At 44.5% G+C, this 26,765-nt stretch overlaps 1 protein-coding gene across 8 annotated transcripts in view; it reads left to right on the forward strand.

Moving 5' to 3' along the window:
• The window catches only part of LOC139272658 (potassium/sodium hyperpolarization-activated cyclic nucleotide-gated channel 1-like), a 609,801-nt gene that overhangs the window by 497,393 nt on the left and 85,643 nt on the right, over positions 1 to 26,765 (forward strand). For 5 of the 8 annotated variants that reach the window (XM_070888734.1, XM_070888736.1, XM_070888739.1 and 2 more), the window contains one exon: positions 20,381 to 20,625. The exons of 2 other annotated variants lie outside the window; for them this stretch is intronic. In XM_070888734.1, the coding sequence (XP_070744835.1) occupies positions 20,381 to 20,586 (206 nt within the window). In that variant the 3' untranslated portion in view covers positions 20,587 to 20,625. Of the gene's footprint in view, positions 1 to 20,380; positions 20,626 to 26,765 lie in introns of those variants that run through there. One more of the 8 variants, XR_011594929.1, reaches the window with a different exon arrangement.

Consider the following 26,765-nt stretch of genomic DNA (forward strand, 5'->3'; position numbering starts at 1 on the left):
TGCTCCCAAGGGATGCTGGGATCCCTTGGAACTTCAGGGGATGCGCTCCCTGGTGGCGGAACATGGGAGTGCATGCTTTACAGATACACAACATCACTCCCCCGCCAAAGTCAAAGTGAAAACTATTTACAAGGTGAGGCGGTCGGGAGCCTTTCTTTCTCTGGTGGATCGCCTCAGTACAAATGTCTGTTCTGGTGTGTTGGCTGTGCCCTCGCTGGGCTGGCGTGTTGTTGGCCCTGCAGGGCTGCTGGGTGAGCCTGGCCTTGCTGGGCTGTTGGGCATCATGGGTTTGATTTCCTGGTCTGGTGTGGTGTCGATCCTTTGGGTGTGTGTTGTGGGCTCGAAAAAGGTGGTGTCTGCTGTGGGTTGTTCAGGGCAGTCTGTGAACCGCAGCCTCGTTTGGTCGAGGTGCTTTCTGCAAATTTGTCCATTGTCTAGTTTGACTCCAACACCCTACTCCCTTCTTTAGCTATCACCATGCCCGCGATCCACTTGGGACCATGTCCATAGTTTAGCACATACACAGGGTCATTCAGATCAATTTCCCGTGACACAGTGGCGCGACAATCGTTTACATTTTGTTGCTGCCGCCTGCTCTCTACCTGATAATGCAGGTTGGGGTGAACTAGCGAGAGTCTGGTTTTAAGTGTCCTTTTCATGAGTAGCTCAACCGGGGGCATCCCCGTGAGCGAGTGGGGTCTCGTGCGGTAGCTGAGCAGTACTCGGGACAGACGGGTTTGGAGTGAGCCTTCTGTGACTTGTTTAAGGCTCTGTTTGATTGTTTGTACTGCCCGCTCTGCCTGTTCATTGGAGGCTGGTTTATATGGGGCCGAGGTGACATGTTTGATCCCATTGCGGGTCATGAATTCTTTAAATTCGGCACTGGTGAAACATGGCCCATTGTCACTGACCAGTATGTCAGGCAGGCCATGGGTGGCAAACATGGCCCTCAGACTTTCAATGGTGGCGGTGGTGGTGCTTCCCGACATTATTTCACATTCAATCCATTTTGAAAAAACATCCACCACCACCAGGAACATTTTACCGAGAAACGGGCCCGCATAGTCGACATGGATCCTTGACCATGATCTAGAGGGCCAGGACCACAAACTTAGTGGCTCTCTGGGCACGTTGCTCAACTGAGCACACACGTTGCATTGCCGTACAAAGGACTCTAAGTCAGAGTCGATACCGGGCCACCACACGTTGGATCTGGCTATCGCTTTCATCATTACTATACCCGGGTGTGTGCTGTGGAGATCCGAGATGAACGTCTCCCTGCCCTTTTTGGGTAGCACTACATGGTTACCCCACAACAGGCAGTCTGCCTGAATGGAGAGCTCGTCCTTTCACCGCTGGAACGGCTTGATTAGCTCTTGCATTTCAACGGGGATGCTGGCCCAGCTCCCATGCAGTACACAGTTTTTTATTCGGGACAGCAGAGGATCTTGGCTGGTCCAAGTCCTAATCTGGCAGACCGTGACAGGTGATTTATCATTTTCAAATGCTTCCATGACCATCAACAAGTCTGCGGGCTGCGCCACTATCAACAAGTTTGCAGGTTGCGCCATTTCCACCCCCATGGTGGGCAATGGTAGTCGACTGAGAGCATCTGCACAGTTCTCAGTGCCTGGCTTGTGGCGGATGGTATAGTTATACGCTGATAGCACGAGTGCCCACCTTTGTATGCAGGCTGAGGCATTAGTATTTATCCTCTTGTTTTCAGCAAACAGGGATATGAGGGGTTTGTGATCGGTTTCCAGCTCAAATTTGAGGCCAAGCAGGTACTGATGCATTTCCTTTACTCTGAACACACACACTAATGCCTCTTTCTCAATCATGTTGTCGACCCTCTTGGCCTTAAACAAGCTCCTGGAAGCATAGGCGACATGTTGCAACTTCCCCGCAACGTTAGCTTGTTGTAATACACACCCGACTCCATACGACGACGCATCACATGCTAGCACAAGTCTTTTACATGGGTTATACAATACAAGCAGCTTGTTGGAGCATAAAATGTTTCTGGCTTTCTCAAAAGCAATTACTTGGTTTTTGTTCCCATACCCAGTTCTCACCTTTACGCAATAACACATGTAGGGGCTCTAAGAGGGTGCTTAACCCCGGTAGGAAGTTACCAAAATAGTTGAGGAGTCCCAGGAATGACCGCAGCTCCATGACATTCTGTGGCCTGGGTGCATTCCTGATAGCCTCTGTCTTGGCGTCTGTGACCGAATGCCAACCGTCGCAATCTTTCTCCCCAAAAACTTCACTTCTGTTGCCATGAAGAAGCATTTCGACCTCTTCAGCCGCAGCCCTATGCGATCCAGTCACTGGAGGACCTCCTCCAGGTTTTATAGGTGCTCGATGGTGTCCCGACCCATGACCAATATGTCATCCTGAAAAGCCACCGTGCGTGATACCGACTTGAGTAGGCCCTCCATGTTTCTCTGGAAGATCGCTGCAGCCGACCAAATTCCAAACGGGCATCTGTTATAGATGAACAGTCCCTTGTGCGTGTTGATGCAGGTGAGGCCCTTCGTAGACTCCTCCAGCTCCTGCGTCATGTAGGCCGAAGTCAGGTCGAGCTTGGTGAACGTCTTGCCTCCTGCAAATAGGTCGTCTGCCTTAGGTAGTGGGCATTGGTCCTGTAGCGAGAAACGATTCATAGTTACTTTATAATCGCCGCAAATCCTGACCTTGCCATCACTTTTGAGTACTGGAACAATCGGGCTGGCCCACTCGCTGAATTCTACTGGGGAGATGATGCCCTCGCGTTGCACCCTGTCCAGCTCGATTTCCACTCTTTCCCTCATCATGTGGTGAATGGGAATCTTTTTATTTCAGATTTATTTAATTAACTGAATTTAAAATTTCCAACTTCCGTGGTGGGATTTGAACTCACATCTCTGGATTACTGGTCCAGTAATATAACCACTATGCTGCCATTCCTGGTAATAATAATATCTGAAAATAATATTGCCTGAGGTATTATGAAGTATTTTTCAGAATATGTGGTGTACAATACTCCCCTCAACTTTCCTTCTCCTTTAAATAACAATTTATGTGTGTTACTTTTTTTTGTTTATGTACTTATAATAATCAGTCTTACGTGTGATCCTGTTCCGGTTCCCATAAGATATGCTATTCCCCAAGTAGCAACAGGCTGATGAGCTGCTCCCAGGCAATTGCCAATGCTGTTCAAAAAATGAGAGCCCAAGCTAACCGCATCTCATTTCCCTTTTCTCCAATGACAAGATTAGGAACTCATGGGGAATCAGAGGAGGGAGCAGTGCATTGGTACACTGACATGTTGCACCAACAGCCTGTCTTTTTTGCATTATTTTCTCCTGCAATGATTTAGATGATAGAATGATGCCCTAGTGCGCACTATTGTGAAGCATTCTATCATTATTAGCATGTATTGGCTATCCTTTATATATCTGCAGTATACCATACTCTTATAGACTAGAGTGAATTCAGCAATGCTTGTCACTGGGAGTGCTCTATGGACTAAACTGAGCAATAAACAGGCTTAAGTCATGGTAAATTGCATTACACATAAGAGCTATAAAAATATTACACATAAAGAATTAACAAGCAGTGCTCAAGATGAAACTCCAACTATTCGTGGTAAATTTACTTTTTAACGAGAAGACTCAGATTTATTGTACTAAAAACTGGTTAAAGAGCTGAAAGCTGCATAATATTGTGCATAATATGGAGGGCACACAAGGATTTAACAGGCTTATACTGTTTTTTTTGATTATGCAAGTTTACCAGAACAGGGTGAATTTAAATGTCCAGTTACTGCCAGCTGAATTTACAAGAATATACTGCATATCACAAAACCTTCCCTTTTTGAGCCAGGCATTGGAAATTTTTCCGGGTCGAAGGTGCGGATCCACTTGGTACCATATTGTAATTGTCACTTTTACTGTGAGATCAAAAGGTTTTGTGATAAAATAATGCAAAAAAGACAGGCTGTTGGTGCAACATGTCAATGTACCAATGCACTGCTCCCTCCTCTGATTCCCCATGAGTTCCTAATCTTATCATTGGAGAAAAGGGAAATGAGATGCGGTTAGCTTGGGCTCTCATTTTCTGAACAGCATTGGTCATTGCCTGGGAGCAGCTCATCAGCCTGTTGCTACTTGGGGAATAGCATATCTTATGGGAACCGGAACAGGATCACACGTAAGACTGATTATTATAAGTACATAAACAAAAAAAAGTAACACACATAAATTGTTATTTAAAGGAGAAGGAAAGTTGAGGGGAGTATTGTACACCACATATTCTGAAAAATACTTCATAATACCTCAGGCAATATTATTTTCAGATATTATTATTACCAGGAATGGCAGCATAGTGGTTATATTACTGGACCAGTAATCCAGAGATGTGAGTTCAAATCCCACCACGGAAGTTGGAAATTTTAAATTCAGTTAATTAAATAAATCTGAAATAAAAAGCTAGTCACCATGAAACTACTGGATTGTCGTAAAAACCCATCTGGTTCACTAATGTTCTTTAGGGAAGGAAATCTGCTGTCCTTACCCAGTCTGGCCTAAAGCAGTACAGCAATGTGGTTGACGCTTAACTGACAATTGAAATGGCCGAGCAAGCCACTCAGTTGTAACAAACTGCTACGAAAAAAAATAGGAAGAATAAAACCAGACGGATCACCCAACATTGACCTCGGCACCAGTTACGGACACGACAACGGCAGACCCAGCCCAGTCAACCCTGCAAAGTCCTCCTCACGAACATCTGGGGACGTGCCAAAATTGGGAGAGCTGTCCCACAGACTAGTCAAGCAATAACCTGACATAATCATACTCACAGAATCATACCTTTCTGCCAATGCCCCAGACTCATCCATCACCATCCCTGGTTATGTCCTGTCCCACCAGCAGGAGGTGATGGCACAGTGGTATACAGTTAGGAGGGAGTGGGCTTGGGAATCCTCCACATTGACTCCAGACATCATGAAGTATCATGGCTTCAGATAAAGCATGGGTAAGGGAACCTCCTGCTGATTACCACCTACCACCCTCCCTCAGCTGATGAATCAATACTCCTCCACTTTGAACATGACTTGGAAGAAGTACTGAGGGTAGCAAGGGCACAGAATGTTCTCTGGGTGGGGAACTTCAATGTTCATTATCAAGAGTGGCTTAGTAACACCACTACTGACCGAGCTGGCTGAGTCCGGAAGAACATAACTGCCAAACTGGACCTGCGACAGGTGATGAGAGAACCAGCACGGGGAAAAAATCTAATTGACCTCGTCTTCATCAATCTATCTGTCGCAGATGCATCTGTCCATGGACAGTATTGGTAGGAGTGAGCACTGCACAGTTCTTCTGGAGACGAAGTTCTGTCTTCACATTGAGGACACCCTCCATCGTGTTGTGTGGCACTACCACCGTGCTAAATGGGATAGATTCAGAACAGATCTAGCAGCTCAAAACTGGGCATCCATAAGGCGCTGTGGGCCACCATGCAGCAGCAGAATTGTATTCCACCACAATCTGTAACCTTACAGCCCGACATATCCCTCACTCTACTATTACCATCAAGCCAGGGGACCAACCCTGGTTCAATAAGGAGTATAGAAGGGCATGACAGGAACAGCCGTAGGCATAGCTAAAAATAAGGTGCCAATCTGGGGAAGCTTCAATACAGAACTACATGCATGCAAAACAATGGAAGCAGCATGCTATATACAGGGCTAAGTGATCACACAATCAACGGATCAGATCAAAGTACTGCAGTCCTGCCATATCTAGTCGTGAATGGTGGTGGACCATTAAACAACTAGCGGGAGGAGGACACTCTATGAATATCCCACGTCTCATTGAGGTGGAGCCCAGCACATGAGTGCAAAAGACAAGGCTGAAGCATCTACAACCATCTTCAGCCGAGTGGATGATCCATATCAACCTCCTAATGAGGATCCCACCATCACAGAAGCCAGTCCTCAGCCAATTTGATTCACTCCACATGATATCAAGAAATGGCTGAGCGCACTAAATACAGCGAAGGCTATAGGCCCTGACACATCCCGGCTGTCGTGCTGAAGAGTTATGCTCCAGAACGAGCCAAGTTCTAGCCAAGTTCTTCAAGTGCAGCTACAACACTGGCATCTATCCAACAATGTGGAAAACTATCCAGGTATATCCTGTCCACAAAAACAGAACAAATCTAATCCGTCCAATTACCGCCCCATCAGTCTACTCTCAATCATCAACAAAGTGATGGAAGGTGTCGTCGAGAGTGCTATCAAGTAGCACTTGCTCACCAATAACCAACTCACCGATACTCAGTTTGGGTTCTGCTAGGACCACTTGGCTCCAGACCTCTTTACAGCCTTGGTCTAAACATGGACAAATGAGCTGAATTCCAGAGATGATGTCAGAGTGACTGGCCTTGATATCAAGGCAGCATTTGACCAAATGTTGTATCAAGGAGCCCAAGTAAAACTGAAGTCAATGGGAATCAGGGGGAAAACTTTCCATTGGCTGGAGTCATACCGAGCACAAAGGAAAATTGTTGTGGTTGTTGGAGATCAATCATCAGAGCCCCAGGACATCGCTGCAGGAGTTCCTCAGGGCAGTATCTTAGGCCCAACCATCTTCATCTGCTTCATCAATGGCCTTCCCTCCATCATAAGGTCAGAAGTGGGGGTGTTCGTTGATGACTGCACAGAGTTCAGTGCCATTCACAACTCTTCAGATAATAAAGCAGTCCATGCTCGTGTGCAGCAAGACCTGGGTGACATTCAGGCTTGGGCTGATAAATGGTAAGTAACATTCTCGCCACACAAGTGCCAGGCAATGACTATTTCCAACAAGCGTGAGTCTAAACACCTTGACATTCAACAACATTACAATCGGCATAACATCCACCATCAACATCCTGGGAAGTCACCATTGACCAGAAACTTAACTGGACCAGTCACATAATAATGTGGCCACAAGAGCAGGTCAGGCTGGGAATGCTGTGGTGAGTGTCTCACCTCCTGACTCCCCAAAGCCCAAGGCACAAGTCAGGTGTATGATGGAATACTCTCCACTTGCCTGGATGAATGCAGCTCCAACAACACTCAAGAAGCTTGACATCATCCAGGACAAAGAAGCCCACTTGATTGGCACCCCATCCAGCACCTTAAACATTCACTCCCTCCACCGTGGCTGCAGTGTGTACCATCTACAAGGTGCACTGCAGCAACTCGCCAAGGCTTCTTCATCAGCACCTCCCAAACCAGCGACCTCTACCACCTAGAAGGACAAGGGCAAGGGGCACAAGGGAACACCATCACCTGCAAGTTCCCCTCCAAGTTACACACCGTCCTGCCTTGGAAGTAAATCACCATTTCTTCATCGTCGCTGCGTCAAAATCCTGGAACTCTATCCATAACAGCACAGTGGGTGCAGCACCACATGGACTGCAGAGGTTTAAGAAGGTGGCTCCCCACCACGGGCAATTAGGCATGGGCAATAACGATACCTTGTCAGCGATGCCCACATCCTATGCATGAATTTAAAAAAATAATTAATTGTTAGTCCTGTTGAACTCAATGTTGAGTCTGGAAGGCTGTAAAGTGCCTAATCAAAGATGAGATGCTGTTCCTTAAGTGTACATTGAGCTTCATTGGAATAGTGTAGGAGGCCAAAGACCGAGACGTCTGTGTGGGGTGGAGAATTAAAGTGACAGGTGACCGTAAGCTCGGGATCACGCTTGCGGACTGAATGGAGGTGTTCTGCATAATGGTCGCAATGTAACTGGCACTCAGATTGTAGAGAACATAAGAATTAGGAACAGGAGTAGGCCATCTAGCTCCTCGAGCCTGCTCCGCTATTCAACAAGATCATGGCTGATCTGGCCGTGGACTCAGCTCCACTTACCCGCCCTCTCCCCGTTACCCTTAATTCCCTTATTGGTTAAAAATCTATCTATCTGTGATTTGAATACATTCAATGAGCTAGCATCAACTGCTTCCTTGGGCAGAGAATTCCACAGATTCACAACCCTCTGGGAGAAGAAATTCCTTTTCAACTCGGTTTTAAATTGGCTCCCCATTATAAAATATGTTCTTCTGTTCTTATGTTCTTATTAATGTTGGGGAGGTCCAGAACCAGGGGTCACAGTCTGGGGATGGGGGGTGGGCCATTTGGGACCGAGATGAGAAGAAGCTTCTTCACAGAGAGTGTGGTGAACCTGTGGAATTCTCTGCCGCAGAAAGTTGTTGAGGCCAATTCATTGGATGTGTTCAGAGCGGGGGGGAGTTAGATGTGGTCCTTGTTACTGGGGGGATCGGGTGGTATGGCGAGAAAGCAGGAATGGGGTACTGAGGTTGCATGTTCAGCCATGAACTCATTGAATGGCGGTGCAGGCTCGAAGGGCCGAATGGCCTACTCCTGCACCTATTTTCTATGTTTCTATGTTTCTATGTTTCCCCTGTATTTTGAGGCTGTGCCCCCTAGATCTAGTCTCCCTGACCAGTGGAAACAACCTCTCTGCCTCTATCTTGTCTATCCCTTTCATTATTTTAAATGTTTCTATAAGATCACCCCTCATCCTTCTGAACTCCAACGAGTAAAGACCCAGTCTACTCAATCGATCATCATAAGGTAACCCTCTCATCTCCGGAATCAGCCTAGTGAATCGTCTCTGTACCCCCTCCAAAGCTAGTATATCCTTCCTTAAGTAAGGTGACCAAAACCGCACGCAGTACTCCAGGTGCGGCCTCACCAATACCCTATACAGTTGCAGCAGGACCTCCCTGCTTTTGTACTCCATCCCTCTCGTAATGAAGGCCAACATTCCATTTGCCTTCCTGATTACCTGCTACCACCTGCAAACTAACTTTTTGGGATTCATGCACAAGGACCCCCAGGTCCCTCTGCACCGCAGCATGTTGTAATTTCTCCCCATTCAAATAATATTCCCTTTTACTGTTTTTTTTCCCAAGGTGGATGACCTCACATTTTCCGACATTGTATTCCATCTGCCAAACCTTCGCCCATTCGCTTAACATATCTAAATCTCTTTGCAGCCTCTCTGTGTCCTCTACACAACCCGCTTTCCCACTAATCTTTGTGCCATCTGCAAATTTTGTTACATTACGCTCTGTCCCCTCTTCCAGGTCATCTATGTATATTGTAAACAGTTGTGGTCCCAGCACCGATCCCTGTGGCACAGCACTAACCACCGATTTCCAACCCGAAAAGGACCCATTTATCCCGAGTCTCTGCTTTCTGTTAGCCAGCCAATTCTCTATCCATGCTAATACATTTCCTCTGACTCCGCGTACCTTTATCTTCTGCAGTAACCTTTTGTGTGGCACCTTATCGAATGCCTTTTGGAAATCTAAATACACCACATCCATCGGTACACCTCTATCCACGATGCTCATTATATCCTCAAAGAATTCCAGTAAATTAGTTAAACATGATTTCCCCTTCATGAATCCATGCTGCGTCTGCTTGATTGCACTATTTCTATCTAGATGTCCTGCTATTTCTTCCTTAATGATAGCTTCAAGCATTTTCCCCACTACAGATGTTAAACTAACCAGCCGATAGTTACCTGCCTTTTGTCTGCCCCCTTTTTAAAACAGAGGCGTTACATTAGCTGCTTTCCAATCCGCTGGTATCTCCCCAGAGTCCAGAGAATTTTGGTAGATTATAACGAATGCATCTGCTATAACTTCTGCCATCTCTTTTAATACCTTGGGATGCATTTCATCCGGACCAGGGGACTTGTCTACCCTGAGTCCCATTAGCCTATCCAGCACTACCCCCCGAGTGATAGTGATTATCTCAAGGTCCTCCCTTCCCACATTCCCATGACCAGCAATTTTTGGCATCGTTTTGGTGTCTTCCACTGTGAAGACCGAAGTAAAATAATTGTTTAAGGTCTCAGCCATTTCCACATTTCCCATTATTAAATCCCCCTTCTCATCTTCTAAGGGACCAACATTTACTTTAGTCACTCTTTTCCGTTTCATATACCGGTAAAAGCTTTTACTATCTGTTTTTATGTTTTGCGCAAGTTTACTTTCGTGATCTATCTTTCCTTTCTTTATTGCTTTCTTCATCATTCTTTGCTGTCGTTTAAACTTTTCCCAATCTTCTAGTTTCCTACGAACCTTGGCCACCTTATACGCATTGGTTTTTAATTTGATACTCTCCTTTATTTCCTTGGTTATCCACGGCTGGTTATCCCTTCTCTTACCGTCCTTCTTTTTCACTGGAATATATTTTTGTTGAGCACTATGAAAGAGCTCCTTAAAAGTCCTCCACTGTTCCTCAATTGTGCCACCATTTAGTCTGTGTTCCCAGTCTACTTTAGCCAACTCTGTCCTCATCCCACTGTAGTCCCCTTTGTTTAAGCATAGTACGCTCGTTTGAGACACTACTTCCTCACCCTCAATCTGTATTACAAATTCAACCATACTGTGATCACTCATTCCGAGAGGATCTTTTATTAGGAGATCGTTTATTATTCCTGTCTCATTACACAGGACCAGATCTAAGATAGCTTGCTCCCTTGTAGGTTCTGTAACATACTGTTCTAAGAAACAATCCTGTATACATTCTATGAATTCCTCCTCAAGGCTACCCCGTGCGATTTGATTTGACCAATCGATATATAGGTTAAGTTCCCCCATGATTACTGCCGTTCCTTTTTCACATGCCTCCATTATTCCCTTGATTATTGCCCGCCCCACCGTGAAGTTATTATTTGGGGGCCTATAATCTACGCCCACCAGTGACTTTTTCCCCTTACTATCTCTAATCTCCACCCACAATGATTCAACATTTTGTTCATTAGAGCCAATATCGTCTCTCACAACTGCCCTGATATCATCCCTTATTAATAGAGCTACCCCACCTCTTTTCCCTTCTTGTCTATCTTTCCGAATTGTCAGATACCCCTGCATGTTTAATTCCCAGTCTTGGCCACCCTGCAACCACGTTTCTGTAATGGCCACCAAATCATACCCATTTGTAATGATTTGTGCCGTCAACTCATTTACTTTATTTCGAATGCTGCGTGCGTTTAGGTAGAGTGTTTTAATCCTAGTTTTTAAACCATGATTTTTAGTTTTGACCCCTCATTCAGCCCCTTTATATTCACACATATTGTCCCTTCCTATCACCTTGTGGTTTACACTTACCCCAGTGCTACTCTGCTCTGTTGCCTCCTGCCTTTTGAATTCTTTCTTGGGGTCATGTTCATCTGAGCTCTCACCCACTCGAGCCCTTGTCAGAGCCCTCTCCTGGGTTCCGAATACTCCTTGTATTGAGGCACCGAGCTTTCATGTTTGCCTCTTTATTACACTTTGACCCTTTAGAATTTGGCCCTTTTTGTTTTTTGCCTTGGGTTTCTCTGCCCTCCGCTTTTACTCATCTCCTTTCTGTCTTTTGCTTTTGTCGCCATTTTGTTTCCCTCTGTCTCCCTGCATTGGTTCCCATCCCCCTGTCATATTCGTTTAACTCCTCCCCAACAGCACTAGCAAACACTCCCCCTAAGACATTGATTCCAGTCCTGCCCAGGTGCAGACCGTCCGGTTTGTACTGGTCCCACCTCCCCCAGAACCGGTTCCAATGCCCCAGGAATTTGAATCCCTCCCTGCTGCACCACTGCTCAAGCCACGTATTCATCTGCGCTATCCTGCGATTCCTACTCTGACTAGCTCGTGGCACTGGTAGCAATCCCGAGATTACTACTTTTGAGGTCCTACGTTTTAATTTAGCTCCTAGCTCCTTAAATTCGTCTCGTAGGACCTCATCCCTTTTTTTACCTGTATCGTTGGTACCAATGTGCACCACGACAACTGGCTGTTCACCCTCCCTTTTCAGAATGTCCTGCACCCACTCCGAGACATCCTTGACACTTGCACCAAGGAAGCAACATACCATCCTGGAGTCTCGGTTGCGGACACAGAAACGCCTTGGTCAGACCCCATCTGGAGTATTGTGTTCAGTTCTGGGCACTGCGCCTCAGGAAAGATATATTGCCCTATTAGTACAATGCAGATTTACCAAAATGATACCAGGATTTAAAGGGTTAAATTATGACGAGAGGTTGGATAATCTTTGGTTGTATTCTCTTGAGTATATATATTTGTGTGGTGATCTAATTAAGGTGTTTAGAATGATAAAAGGATTTGATAAAGTAGATAAAGAGAAGCTTCATCCTGCATATTCTGAACAATATTCCAGAATTGTGTCAAGTTCTATTTAGTACAATTTACCTACTTAACATTTTGTAGTCATTTTGCTCATATAGAAAAAATATATACATTTTTTTAAAATAAAGTAATGCAGAGACTCTGGAATTATAACTGTACATGCTCATCTGTGATTTCTTTCTCTGTTATCTCGGCAGAATTTATTTTCTCAGAAGGTTGTAAATCTATGGAATTCTCTGCCCCAGAGAGCTATCGAGGCTGGGTCATTGAATATATATAAGGCGGAGATAGAGAGATGTTTGAGCGATAAGGGAATGAAGAGTTATGGGGAGCGGGTAGGAAAGTGGAGCTGAGTCCATGATCAGATCAACCACGATCTTATTAAATGGCGGAGCAGGCTCGAGGCGCCAGGTGGCTTACTCCTGCTCCTATTTCTTAAGTTATTATGTTCTAATCTACCAAAATTCCCTAGATTCTGGTGAGATCCCAGCAGATTGGAAAACCACAAATGTAACACCTTTATTTTAAAAAGGAGGCAGACAGAAAGCAGGGAACTATAGACCAGTTAGCCTAACATCTGTCGTTGGGAAAATGCTGGAGTCCATTATTGAGGAAATACTAGCACGACATTTGGAAAAGTATAATACAGTCAAGCAGAGTCAGCATGGTTTTATGAAAGGGAAATCATATTTGATAAATTTCCTGGAGTTCTTTGAGGATGTAACGCGCAGGGTGGATATGGGTGTATTTGGATTTCCAGAAGGCATTCTATAAGGTGCCACATAAAAGATTACTGAACAAGATAAAAGTTCACGGGGTTGGGAGTAATATATTAGCATGGATAGAGGATTGGCTAACTAACAGAAAACAGAGTCGGGATAAATGGGTAATTTTCCGGTTGGCAAATGGTAGCTAGTGGGGTTCCACAGTGATCAGTGCTGAGGCCTCAACTATTTACAATCTATATTAATGACTTGGATGAAGGGACCGAGTGTAATGTAACCAAGTTTGCTGATGGTACAAAGGTGGGTGGGAAAGCAAGTTGTGAGAAGGACACAAAAAAATCACAAAGGGATATAGATAGGCTAAGTGAGTGGGCAAAAATTTGGCAGATGGTGTATAATGTGGGAAAGTGTGAGGTTATCTACTTTGGCAGAAAAAATAAAAAAGCATAAAGTATTATTTAACTGGACAGAAATTACAAAATGCTGCATACAGAGGGACCTGGGGATCCTTGTGCATGAAACACAAAAAGTTAGTATGCAGGTACAGCAGTTAATCAGGAAGGCAAATGGCCTTTATTGCAAAGGGGATGGAGTATAAAAGCAGAGAAGTCTTGCTACAAGTGTACAGGGTATTGGTAAGGCCACACCAAGAGTACTGCGTACAGTTTTGGTCTCCTTAGGGATATACTTGCATTGGAGGCAGTTCAGAGAAGGTTCACTTGGTTGATTCCAGAGATGACGGGGTTGAGGTATGAAGAAAGGCTGAGCAGGTTGGGCCTATACTCATTGAAGTTTAGAAGAATGAGAGCTGATCTTGGGGCTAGGCTTTCAGTACATCATTGCCCATTTATCGTCCATTTAACGTCCATATAAGTGCTGAAATGCGGGCTATCGCCCATATTTGCTGAAAAGTGGAAACTAGTGCCCGATTATAGCCCATTTATCGCCGGTGCAACTTTTGGATACATGAATGAGCTGCATGCCCGGCCTCTTTAAAAAAAAAAAAATGACGTCATGCTCGTGCAAGGCCGAGAATAGTGTTTATAATGGAAACTAACGCCCAATTATGGCCTAGATTATTGCCGAGCGTTACTTGCCGCATTTCGCTCATAATTCACTCAAACGATCGCTGGCCCAAAACGACGCTGAAGTAAAGCTGCAATCACCTGACTTTAACTCGGCACTACGGGCACCATTTTGTAACTCGGATGATCTTTAATAAAAGGCTGCTTGTAGTGCTTGTCAGGAGAAGCAATTTTTGAGTGATTTTAAGGGCCTTTTTGACTCTTGCCAATCACCTAATTACATTTGCATTCGTTGAGGACAAATTAAGGACTTTTATACTGCTTTATAGTGATGGGGCCTGTAATTTCTCAACCAGTATTGATGACTAATCGCATGCTTCAGAACATAGATGGGAGAAGGTTGATTGAAGAGCATTATGTGCCCAATCAAAGAGGTGGCAGACTAATGTGAAGGAGGAGATGTTACACCCAACGCATTTACAGGGATAAGCAATCATACCTGGACTTGTCCAATTACACATGCGTTAGAAGACTGCGCTTCTGAAAGGAGGTCATCAGTGAGTTATGCCAGCTAATTAAGGGAGATCTGCAGCCATCCAGCACCATCAGGACTGCACTGCCCATTGAGGATAAGGTTACTGCAGCACTTTCCTTCTACGCATCGTGCTCCTTTCAAGCCTCAGCTGGCGACATTTATGGTATCTCTCAGCACGCCACACATTGCTGCATTCAACAGGTGACTGAAGCCCTTTACACATACAGGATGGACTTTATAAACTTCCCTATGACCAATATACGCAATATCATCGGAAAGACAATTGGAGTGCTTAAGCAGCGCTTCAGATGCCTGGACCACTCAGGAGTCAACCTACAATACCACCCTGAGCAGGTCACTGAGTTCATTGTGGTGTGCTGCATGTTGCATAACCTAGCTATCGGGAGAGGCAACAATTGCCAGATGGGATCACCGGGCCACCTTGGGAGAGAGGGGAGAAGGAAGAGGAGGACAAGAACCTCGGAGAGGACAATCAGCCTGGTGATGAACCCATGCCCCCATGCCCCCCCCCCTCCCCTCCACAACACTGGAAAAGCACCGTGGTAGTTACACAGCTGCAAAACTCTTGCGTCAGCAGCTCATAAATGAACGCTTTGCGTGAAGTTACGTTGGTGACAGTTACAATTGCATTACGTTTCATCCTTGCCTGGTCTGGCCTGGCCTGGCCATGGCCATTCTTTCCAACCATTGTATTGATGTTTTACCTTGCGTTATTAGAAGACACTTCACAACAATTGTAAACTTAAATAAAAATGTTTAATAATTGAACACATAATTTAATTTTTTTTAACAAATATATATATATAACACCCCCCACCCCCCAAAATCCCCAACAGTCAACAACATTTTTAACAGAACAATATAACAACACCCTCCCACCATCCCCAACAGTGAACATTCAACAATTTTTTTTATAACAACAATATACAGACCGCCCCCCCCCCCACCTGCGGCCACGCTTCCCTCCTGCACCTTGACCCCTCCCCTTGTCATAACCCCCCATTTCCCACTAACTACCTGAGTAATGGGACCAAGATGTCTTGCAGCAGAGCACCTCAAGGCCTGCTGCTGTGGGGGCGGGAGGGAACGTTGGCAGAATGACCTCAGTGGCTGGAGGAGAAGACGTTTGCGAAGAAACTGCTTCTGAGTCAGAAGGAAGTTCTTCCTCATGCCTTGCATCTGTCGTGGTGGTTGGTGGTACGGTACCTTGGGGTGCAGTGCCATCTCCCGAAATTATCACATGCCGCAAGGCATTGACAGAGTCGGTCATTCGCCCCATTGCCGCAACTATCTGCTCCATGCCCTCCATTATTTGCGCGGACAGTGTGGCAATGTTGCCGGTCAACCCACCAAGCGCCTGGAGGAGCTCTCGACCTATGTCGACGCTCGCCCTTGACAGTGACACCATGTCCTCATTGCATCTGCCCGTCGTTGCGCATGCCTACCTCGCTGACTCAACCTCCGTGGGGTCAGCATGGACACTGGACACCTTGGAGTGGCCTGCTGCAAGCTGCTTGGCCATGCTACTTCATTCATTGAGGATGAAGTGGCCGCAGGTACCACAGATGACAACTCTGGCTCATCTTCCTCCTCCTCAGTTTCCCGTTCGTCATCCGTGGTGATGACAACCTGCAGGGGTATAGGTGTTCATGCAGGGGCCTCCCTTTGCATCTGGGGAGCTGCAAAACATAATTGAGGTCATTAGAAGACAAGGGGAGACATGAGGATGCTTGCGCTGCACTGGCATATGTACGAGGTGCAACACTACTGCAATAAATGTGAACGAGAGACGTTACATATGATTAACATGAGAGTACAGAAGCTGCATGCATAACATTACATCATTCATATATTATAATAAAATGCCATTAAATTACTTTAAATTACCACTGGTTTACCACTGCTTTACACATTAATCACGTGGCGCAAAAATGAGATCTGCACCACCACGGGTGGATGAATGATTGTGGGTGCCCACTAGTGCTGCAGCACATTCTTCTAAATCTGTGAGTGGGTGGAGCTCAGCAGGCCCTCCTCCGGTCCACCTCTGCTCGGCATGATTCTTAGATATCTTCCTCTGCAAACGTGACAAGAGCATGGCATAAACTAATTGACTTGGTACTATTATGGAAACACAACAGATATTGTAATCCACAATTAGTCACCCCACATTCTATTCATCCATAACTTTAATGTTATATGCTAATACGGTTTGTATCCACAATGGATGCATGGTTATAACATCTACGTTCAGAGAAAATATTTAATAAGATCGTGTTTATGAACTAATGCTTGACACCAAACATCTCGCGTACAATCTCCAAGAAAGGCCCCATTCTCAGGCCGTGCCATTCGGTGCCTGAGGGAAGGTAGACAGTTTATTTGAATCGATGGAGGTCCCCCGGGGGGGGGAGAATCAGGACAGCTGGTGAGCTCGGCAATAACAGGACTATAATGGGAGGGGGCACCGTGTCCATGGGCTGTGCTCGGTGTGGCCAGAGCTCATGTCCGAAAGTGTCCCAGGGCAGATAGTGAGCCAGGGCAGCTCTCCCCCAGTCCAGGGGTTGGGTCACTGTGTGAGTGACAGCAGCCGGAGAGACTCACACAGTCTGGGTAAAGGTGACAGGACTCCTCAGTGCTCAGTTGTGCCCCATCCACCAACGTAACCAAAAAGGAGATGGTGCCCAAGTTAAAGACTTGCTCACAGCACACAAACATTCTCCTTCTAAACTGAAGTGGTAGAAATGCTGAATGTTTGTGGTCTCTCTGTTTCCAGTCATTCCTTTAAATAATAATAATTAATACTGTTGATTAAATGTAAGGCATCTCAGCAAAATTAGACTTAAAGGGCGCAGGTTCCGACCCCAGTCCAAATCTTAGCAGGGAAGCTACCCAAGATTACCCAGCTTAATTACAATCTGGCAGATTTACATTCTAATTAATTCAGTGCATCATTACAATTTAAAATATAATAATTTAATACTTACTCTTGCCGAAGCAACCAGGCTGTTCTACCTCTTGTGGCACTGGACTGCCTCACGCTTATCGTGGGCCACAGATTATATAACGGCGGCAATATCGCCCCATATATTTTGATATGTCTGTGGGGGAGGTTTCCCACGCCCATCCCGGGTTAATTGGCCTCACCTATTCTCCATCTCATTAATGAGGGCTTCATTCACCTCATCTGAGAAGGCTTTCACCCTCCTTCTCCCTGACAGTTCCTCCTGCTGCATACTGCTATCACTGGACATGTTTCACGTGAACAGACAGCTTTCCTTCTCTTTCCCTCTCTTTCACTCTTCTGAGCATGCACAGATGACCTTTGAACTCCCAAATCACGGGAAAACTTCCTTGCTAAAAAAAAACGTGCATGCACAGAACAGCCATTGCTATGGACGCCAGCCTTGCACGACTGAATACATCGCTAAGGCCCAAATCACATCGGTAAGGCTTTTGCCCAAATGAAAAAGGTGAAACTAGTGGTTTTGAAAATGGGTGATATTCCAGCGATCCTGAAAAATAAAAAAAGCACTATGGCTGGAAATGTGGCCCATTTTTGGGTGATAGCGATCATAGTGGAAAGTCTAGCCCCATTGAAACATACAAGATACTGAGGGGGCTCGACAAGGTAGATGCAGAGAGGATGTTTCCACTCGTGGGGAAATCTAGAACTAAGGGGCATTTTTTCAAAATTGAGATGAGGAGGAATTTCTTCTCTCAGAGGGTTGTAAATCTGTGGAATTCTCTGAACCAGATGGTTCTTTGGCGAAATAATTAGCCACTCCAAAAATAGCAATTCATTATGTGATGCACTTCTAGATGTTTTAATGACATGATAAAGCATAGTTTTTTTCAAACAAAGCATGTTTTGTTGAGAAAACAATTGTTTTGAATTGTCATGGTATTTAAAAACTTATGCCATAGATATTGAATGCCTTTGCCACAGAATTTCAAGGGCCCAATCACTTACCAGCTGCAAACAAATGATTCATATAGAGCTTGTAAAATGATGAGCTATCAAGATGCATTACTCTTACAAGTAGAAATGAATAATCTCAGTGGAAACATTAATTTGAATGTGATGTCTGAATTAAAAAAGTAAAGGAATGAGCTAGTTTGGCTGAATTGTCTTTTCATATTCCTCATTTGCAGTGTTCTGAGATTTTATGGTGTTTATTGGACCTTTGCTGCTGCTTCTCGGGAAATATGCTGTTGCCCTGTAAACGCATCCAGGCAGCTGTAATCATTTTTTAACAAATAAATTAAACAGTGTGAATATATTTAAAGGCGCATGGCATCCTACTGAATTCCCCAAAAAATGTGAAATTGAGTATAGTGTAACATTTCAGTATATTAAAGGTCAGGTTTTATACATATATAGATATACACCTCTCACATCATTCATTTACCATAGAATGATTTAACAAGATTTAATACTGCTTGTAAATTATTTACTGATCTCCTATGAAACAACCTTTTATAACACAAACAGAAAAAAACACAAAATAGCTTTTCTCAAAATTCTGTACAATCTTCTCTGAAATTGGGAATTCCAAAACTCTAAGGGGTCGAAATTTGGCACCTCCATTTTTGAGGCGGTGTCACCACCTGAGTGCTGATTTTACCACCAGGCATGAGGTGCAGCTTCCAACTGCCAAATTCAGTTTTTACACCCAAAGATGAGAGAGCAGTGTTAAAAAGTGGCATTGCACATTCATCCTCGGGTGGGAGCTCAGGAGGCCAACTGAACTTTGCATCGGAAAATGGGAAGAAAAGGGAAGAAAGAAAAAATCCTCAAACTTCTCCGACCCACACACAAACGAATTAAAAAATGAAGAAAGAAAGAAAAAAACTTAGCTTGCTCTCTGGCTGATTCCGCCCGAGTTCCGCTGTTTACTCATCACTTTTTCCAAGCTGTAAGAATGCCTGCCGGGAAGGCAGACATTCAAACTAAATATCGTGATAGAGGCGCCAAGGAGGCGTTGCATGCTGGATGACATCACCAGCACCTCTGCCAAAGAGCCAACTGAATTTCTGTGTAGGCGTGGACGCTGCTTACCATTGAAGGTAAGCCTTTGCCGCCCATTAGCCACCGCCCAGTAGCCGCCTCCCACGTGCGGTAATGGGTGGCGGTAGAAACTGAATTTTGACCCCTAAGATCTTTATTGTGGACAATTATGTAGTCATATGGCAGTGCATTGTGAATATAGCCATACAGTGAGGCTCTCCAATAATGGCAATAGCATCAAATGACGATTATCAAAATCATAAAAGACTGTTAGAAAATGCCCACTACTTGACGAGGAGCTCTTTTTACAGAACTCACCTAGCCTGTTATTTGCCTCAGGCTGTTGTTTAAACTTTAACCAGAGCAAGTAAAGACAGAAATAATTTGCACTTATATAGTCCCAAAGTGCTTTATGAATTACTTTCAAAATGTAGGCAAATATAAATCCGAAAACGTTTACTGCGTTTGGTATAGTTGAAGAACCAAGGTAAATAAAGAGCTATAGAAGGTCACAATTGATAAAGTAATAACAAGAAAGTGGAGAAAGAAGCATTTGGGAATTGGAGATGGAAATGAGAGAGAAACATACTGATGTTACAAGTTCGTAAGATGCTTTGTTTTTCAACTCACAAATCTTAAAACTAAGGACAGACTAATTGGCAAGTGGAGTTTTCCAGACTGCTGAATGTCTTATATAAATTAATAGGCTCTGTGTGAGTTGTTTCGGTAATGATTCTGGCCTAACCAGGCTGGTTTAAAAGTACTTTAATAATCTAGACATCGCTGAAAGACTACTGTATGCAGAACTTTCATGTCTTTAAGCCAAAGGTATCAATGTTTATTTATCTTCTCTTGTAGAGATGAGTATCCTAACTGATGAGAAAAGGGAAGCCACTGTGACAGCTGTTACACCATGTAAATTCTATACCATTTCAAAGGCAGACTTTAAGGAAACACTGGAGCTATATCCAAAGATGAAGGGACATTTTGAAAAAGTTTTATTAGTCAAGCAGGAAACGTTACCTCATGAATCGATATCCAAGGATACAATATCCTTGGAGTGACTGTTCAAGTTTATGATATTTTCATGTTCATTGATACTGGTGAGTAAAATGATTATTTTTTTCACATTCGGTTCTGTTGAATTTGTTATGATGTTAACGGCCCAGGAATTGTGAGAATGCTTTTTGAAACCCTGGGGCTTTTTTGGTGACAGAATGTACCTTCTGTTTTTCCAGTTTATTTCCATTCACTCTCCCTTCTAAACTATTCAGATTACTCACAAACTGTGGTCAGGAGGGAAAGCACAGGCAACTTGCTCCCAGGCTATTCTTGAGACAACCACCAGGAGGTGCAGAGCAGCAATTTGGTGACACTTTCTCCCAAATTTTGCAACCCCCCCCCACCCCCACCTCACAGTGATAAAGTGCTTGGCCATCACTCACCATCTTTCCCCAGCAGAGTGCTTGAGATCAGTAACAGCGCATGAGACTTCCAAAAACATGTCCATACATGGCAGCCATTCATGTTTCGCATGGACGTCAGTGTTCCCACTTGTCCATTTTTGTGCAAGGAAATCAACACCGCTCCAAGTTCCCCCCTCAATGCCTCTTCCAGCTCGTACCTGTCGCTCCTCCAGGAGATTGAACACCACTGCAGACTGTGGGTGGGAATTCTCACAATAGTTTTGAAAGATCAGCAGCTCTAACTCACAGTGTATACAGCGGTCAATCTCTTGAAGAAGCAGCAGCAGAATATAAGATATATACATAGTGCTGAAGAGTGGATCCAGGAGCAACTTCGAGGCAGAAGAGCCAAGAGTAGCATGAGTGGGAAGGAGTGTGGCAGCTGCAGAAGAATGCCAGAAAGGGGTTGAGGGGATGAGAAGGGTCTCAGGATGAAATAGATGGGGAGGCATGGTATTAGCATGAACTAAGAAAAGAGAAGGAAAAGATGGCCAGCATGGATTGAGAGGCAAAGAAGAGTGTCAGGGGGCAAGGTAGAGCCAGCATGAAACAGGAGGGGGAGAGATTGCCAACATGTGTTGGGTGGAAAAGTGAGCAGATTTCCAGCATGAACTGGGGGAGGGTAAAAGATAAGGATGGCAGCATGAACTGAGAGGAAGAGGGAGGAGACCGAGCAAAGATCTTGGGGATGAAAGGTGTTATGTCCAGCATAAAGTAATGTGATTGAGTACTGCAGACGTGAGTAAGTGTGACTTTAGTCTCTTTATTCTAACTCCAGAGTATTGGTACAGCATGGGAGGCCTGCTTATATGCAGTGCTCCCAAGGGATGCTGGGATCCCTTGGGACTCCAACAGATATGCCCTCTGGTGGCGGTAGAATGCTGGTTACATAGGGTTGCATACATATCATCACTCCCTCCCAAAGTCAATAGTACACTTATTTACAGGGTGAGACAATCTGGGACTTTTCACTCCCTAGTCGATCGTCTCGGTACAAATGCAGGTGCAGGTGAGTTGGTTGGGCCTTCGCTGGGCTGCTGCGTAGCTGGCCTTGCTGAACTGCTGGGGATGATGAGTTCAGCTTTGTGGTCAACCGTGATGTCTGTTGCCACTTGTGTGTGTGTCGGAGGGTTGAAGTTGGTGGTATCCTCTTTAGGTTGCTCGTGACAGTCTGTGAATCGCAGTTTGGTTTGGTCCAAATGCTTTCTGCAAGTTAGTCCATTTGCAAGTTTGACCTGAAACACCCTACTCCCTTCTTTGGCTATGACAGGGCCAGCAAGCCATTTGGGACCATTTCCATAGTTGAGTACAAATACAGGGTCATTGACTTCAATATCACGTGACAAATTTGCGCGATCATGGTACATGCTTTGTTGATGCCGCCTGCCCTCGACGTGATCATAGAGGTGGATGAGAGAAAACCTTGTTTTGAGCGCCCTTTTCATGAGCAGCTCGGCAGGGGAAACCCCAGTGAGCGAGTGGGGTCTGGTGCGGTAGCTGAGCAGTACTTGGGACAGGTGGGTCTGCAGGGAGCCTTCCGAAACGCGTTTCAAGCTTTGCTTGATGGTTTGGACTGCCTGTTCTGCCTGGCCGTTGGCTGCGGGCTTGAACGGGGCAGATGTGACATGCTTGATCCCATTGTGGGTCATGAATTCCTTGAATTCAGCACTGGTGAAGCACAGCCCATTGTCGCTGACAAGGACATCAGGCAGGCCATGCGTGGTAAACATGGCTTGTAGGCTTTCGATGGTGGCAGTGGACATGCTCACAGACATTATTACACACTCAATCCACGTAGAATAAGCATCCACAACAACCAAGAACATTTTGCCTAGAAACGGGCCAGCAAAGTTAACATGGATCCTAGACCATGGTTTGGAGGGCCATGACCACAAACTTAGCGGTGCCTCCCTGGGTGCATTGCTCTGTTGAGAGCAAGCGTAGCATTGGCGCACGCAAGACTCCAAATCCGAGTCGATGCCGGGCCACCACACTACAGCTTTAGCTCTAGCTACAGCTTTCAGCGTTACTATGCCTGGGTGGTGTAATGTCTGTAAGCTTGTAATGTTTGTAGCTCCACACCGTGGATGTGGACGTATTGTGTACTGCAAGTGCAGGGTTAATAATAAACAGAACCGGCAGATTTCCGGTGACTTCCGAGAGAGCTGCCTGCCGTGTTAGGAAGCTGTGTATGCTGTGCTCTGTGAATATATCACATTTGGCGGTGAGATGGGATTTTTCGGATGATTTAAAGCTTAAATTTTGTTGGTGAAGGATTCAGCCAGCCAACAGAGCGACTTTAGAAGTTTCTGTCTTTGGAAAAAGCTACAAAATCCGAGGTAAAATACAGCACACGGTGTGAACAGCTAGAGATTAAAATGGTTGGTGTATTGGGACTTTTGGGTGAATATAGACACAACGTTTTAAAGCATATGTGTATCGGCTAGAAATGTATTTCATTGCAAATAACATAATTGAAGTTCCGGACAATACAGTCCAGAACCGGACTGTGTTGGAACGTAAGAAAGCAATCTTCTTATCGGAGGCGGGTCCGGCATTATATGAAACCCTTGTAAATCTGCTTGTCCCTGACAAGCCAAAGGACTAAAGAGATTTTAACGAAGCTGGAGCAGCACTATAACCCCAATCCGTTAGAAATTGCAGAAAGCTATCCTTTCGGGATTCAGAATCAAAAGGCTGATGAAAGTATCAGTGATTACATCATAGCATTAAAAAAGCTATCGATGCACTGTAATTTTGGAAACTTTTAAAACCGAGCATTTTGGGATCGTTTTGTTTGTGGGGTGAAAAATGATGCAATCAGAAGGAAGTTAGTGACAATGGATGACTTGACTTTTGAGATTGCTTGTCAGTTAGTGAGGTCGATGGGCATGGCCGAACAATATTCCCGAGAATTAAATAATAATTAGCATCGTCAGTCAACCGAGGTAAATCACCTGCAGGTTCAAAGTAAAAGATGGTGGGGGCCTAAAGTCTCAGAAACTGGAAATTCTAACAGAGCGTTGAAGTCATGCTATAGGTGCCTGGGACAACACATTGCTCAAAGTTGTCCATACATGAAGGCAGAGTGTTTCTTCTGCAGGAAGACTGGGCATCTTGCGAAGGCATGCTGACTGAAGGATAAACCAGTCTTCAAAGCTATGAGTCCAGCGTTCAAAGCTATGAGTAGAAATGCCAAGAGACTGCATAGCATGGAAGAACAACAACAGGACGAGGAGATGTTAGAGTTACACGTCATCAGGAGCACGAGGTTAATGGACAGCGATTCGGGAAGCATCAAAATCCACATAGATGTTGCGGGATTCAAGATACCAATGGAAATTGACATGGGTGCATCTGTGAGTGTAGTACCGGAGTCACTATATCGCGACAAATTGTGTGATTTTCAACTGGAGAAAGCCAAGATAGAGCTGCGAGGCTACTCGGGAGAGAAAATTCCTGTGGTAGGTCATATCACCGTACCGGTGAAATATAAAGATCAATTTCAGAACTTGCCTCTAATAGTAGTGAAAGGAGACAAGCCTGCCTTACTAGGAAGAAATTGGTTGAGCTCACTGAAACTGGATTGGAATAAGATTTTCTGTGTGGAAGCGAGATTTTCATCAACGGATGAGGTTATCAAGCAGTATCGAAGGTGTTCTGCGAAACAGGCAATCCGATCCAAGGCTTCAAGGCGAGTGTCAGGGTACAGAAGGATGCTAGATTGGTTTACTACAAGCCACATTCCGTACCATATGCACTCAAGGAGAAAGTTGAGCAAGAACTCAAAAGACTAGAGACTGAGAACATTATTTGTAAGATAGATCGATGTAATTGGGCTACACCCATTGTTGTTGTACCTAAGTCCAATGGTAAGGTAAGATTGTGTGGTGATTATAAAGTAATCGTAAACCAGGTTCTAGAGGGTAATGTCCCCAATACATTGCCGAATATAGAAGATTTGTTCACAACACTGACAGGTGGTCAGATCTTCTCAAAACTGGATCTTACGAATGCCTACTTACAGCTTGAACTAGATGAGGAGTCCAAGTCATGTTTGACTATAAATACTCATCTAGGTCTATATCAATTTAATAGGCTACCGTTTGGAGTGTCTTCCGCCCCTGCCATATTCCAAGGGGTGATGAACCAGATTTTGCAAAGTATTGAAGGGGTAGTATGTTATTTGGATGATATACCAATTTCGGCACCAACTAGGCAAATTCATAATAATGTATTGAATGAAGTCCTCAAACGGCTAGAGAAGCACAGAATACGAGTGTCTGCTCATAAGTGTGAGTTATTTAAAAAAACTCAGTGGAGTACTTAGGGTACAGAATAGACAAAGATGGTTTACATCCAACCATGGAAAAATTGAATGCGATCAGAAATGCACCCACTCCCAGAAATGTCACTGAACTTCGTTCATTCTTGGGTCTTTTGAACTATTATGGGAAGTTCCTACCAAATTTCGCTACAGTATTACATCCACTGAATGAATTTTTGAAAAAACAGGTCCATTGGAAATGGTCAAAAGAATGCGATACAGCATTCAAGGAGTGTAAAAGCAAATTGGTAGAGAGCACCATGTTAGTTCATTATGACATATCTAAGGAGATTAAGCTAGCATGTGATGCCTCTCTGTATGGAGTTGGGGCAGTGATCTCTCATGTATTAAGTAGTGGGGAGGAGAGACCAATTGCTTTTGCTTCATGCACTCCGTGCCAGTGAGAGTAATTATGTGCAAATTGAAAAGGAAGCTTTGGCATTAATTTTTGGGGTCAAGAAGTTTCACAAATACTTGTATGGTCGTAAGTTTACCATCGTTACGGACCATAAGCCCCTAACAGCAATCCTCCATCCAAAGTCCCCAGTTCCAACATTAGCTGCAGCCTGAATGCAGAGATGGGCTTTGATTTTGTCAGCATATACATATGATATTGAATACAGACGATCAGCTGATCACAGTAATGCTAATGCAATGTCTAGATTGCCTTCCCCATCACAAGTTACACCCGATAGGGAAGAAGTGTTTTATTTTTCATACATTGATGAACTGCCAGTCACAACTGAAGAGATTGGTGGAGCAACCAAATGTGATCCAGTGATGTCAAAGGTGTATGAGTATATTGCAAATGGATGGCCAAACCAGATAACAGACAAAGATACACATCCATTCTTCATTCGTAGGAATGAATTATCAGTCGATAAAGATTGTATCATGTGGGGTGCAAGAGTAGTTATACCAAACAAATTCAGGTTCAAATTATTAGGAGACCTCCATGACCAGCACCTGGGAATGTGCTTGACCAAGAGTTTTGAAGGTGGGAATGATTCAATTATTTCTGACTCAGATAGTTTTGATATACCAATAGCAAATCATAAATCCAATGTACTGGAAACAAATCCACGAGAGAATCAGAATGAAAGTCTGAGTCCGAGTCAGGAAAACAAAGAGCCTAAAGTTAGAGTGAGTTCAAATGAAAATCAAGGAAATTCCGTGGAGGAAAACGTTCCTCAGGATGGGCCTTGAATGAATGTGAAATCGACACCATGTTTGGAAGATTCTGTTCGAGAGCGAAGGTATCCTCTTCGAAACAGAAAACAAGTGGTAAAGTTAAATTAGTAAATATGGAAAAAAAAAGTTTATATCCTGTGTTATGTAGAAACATGAAAGTTATGTATGATGTTTATTATGATGGCTTCTTCATTAAGGAGGGAGAAGTGTAATGTCTGTAAGCTTGTAACATTTGTAGCTCCACACTGTGGATGTGGAC

This window comes from Pristiophorus japonicus, chromosome 9 (assembly GCF_044704955.1).
Source record: "Pristiophorus japonicus isolate sPriJap1 chromosome 9, sPriJap1.hap1, whole genome shotgun sequence".
Taxonomy (NCBI): Eukaryota; Metazoa; Chordata; class Chondrichthyes; family Pristiophoridae; genus Pristiophorus; species Pristiophorus japonicus.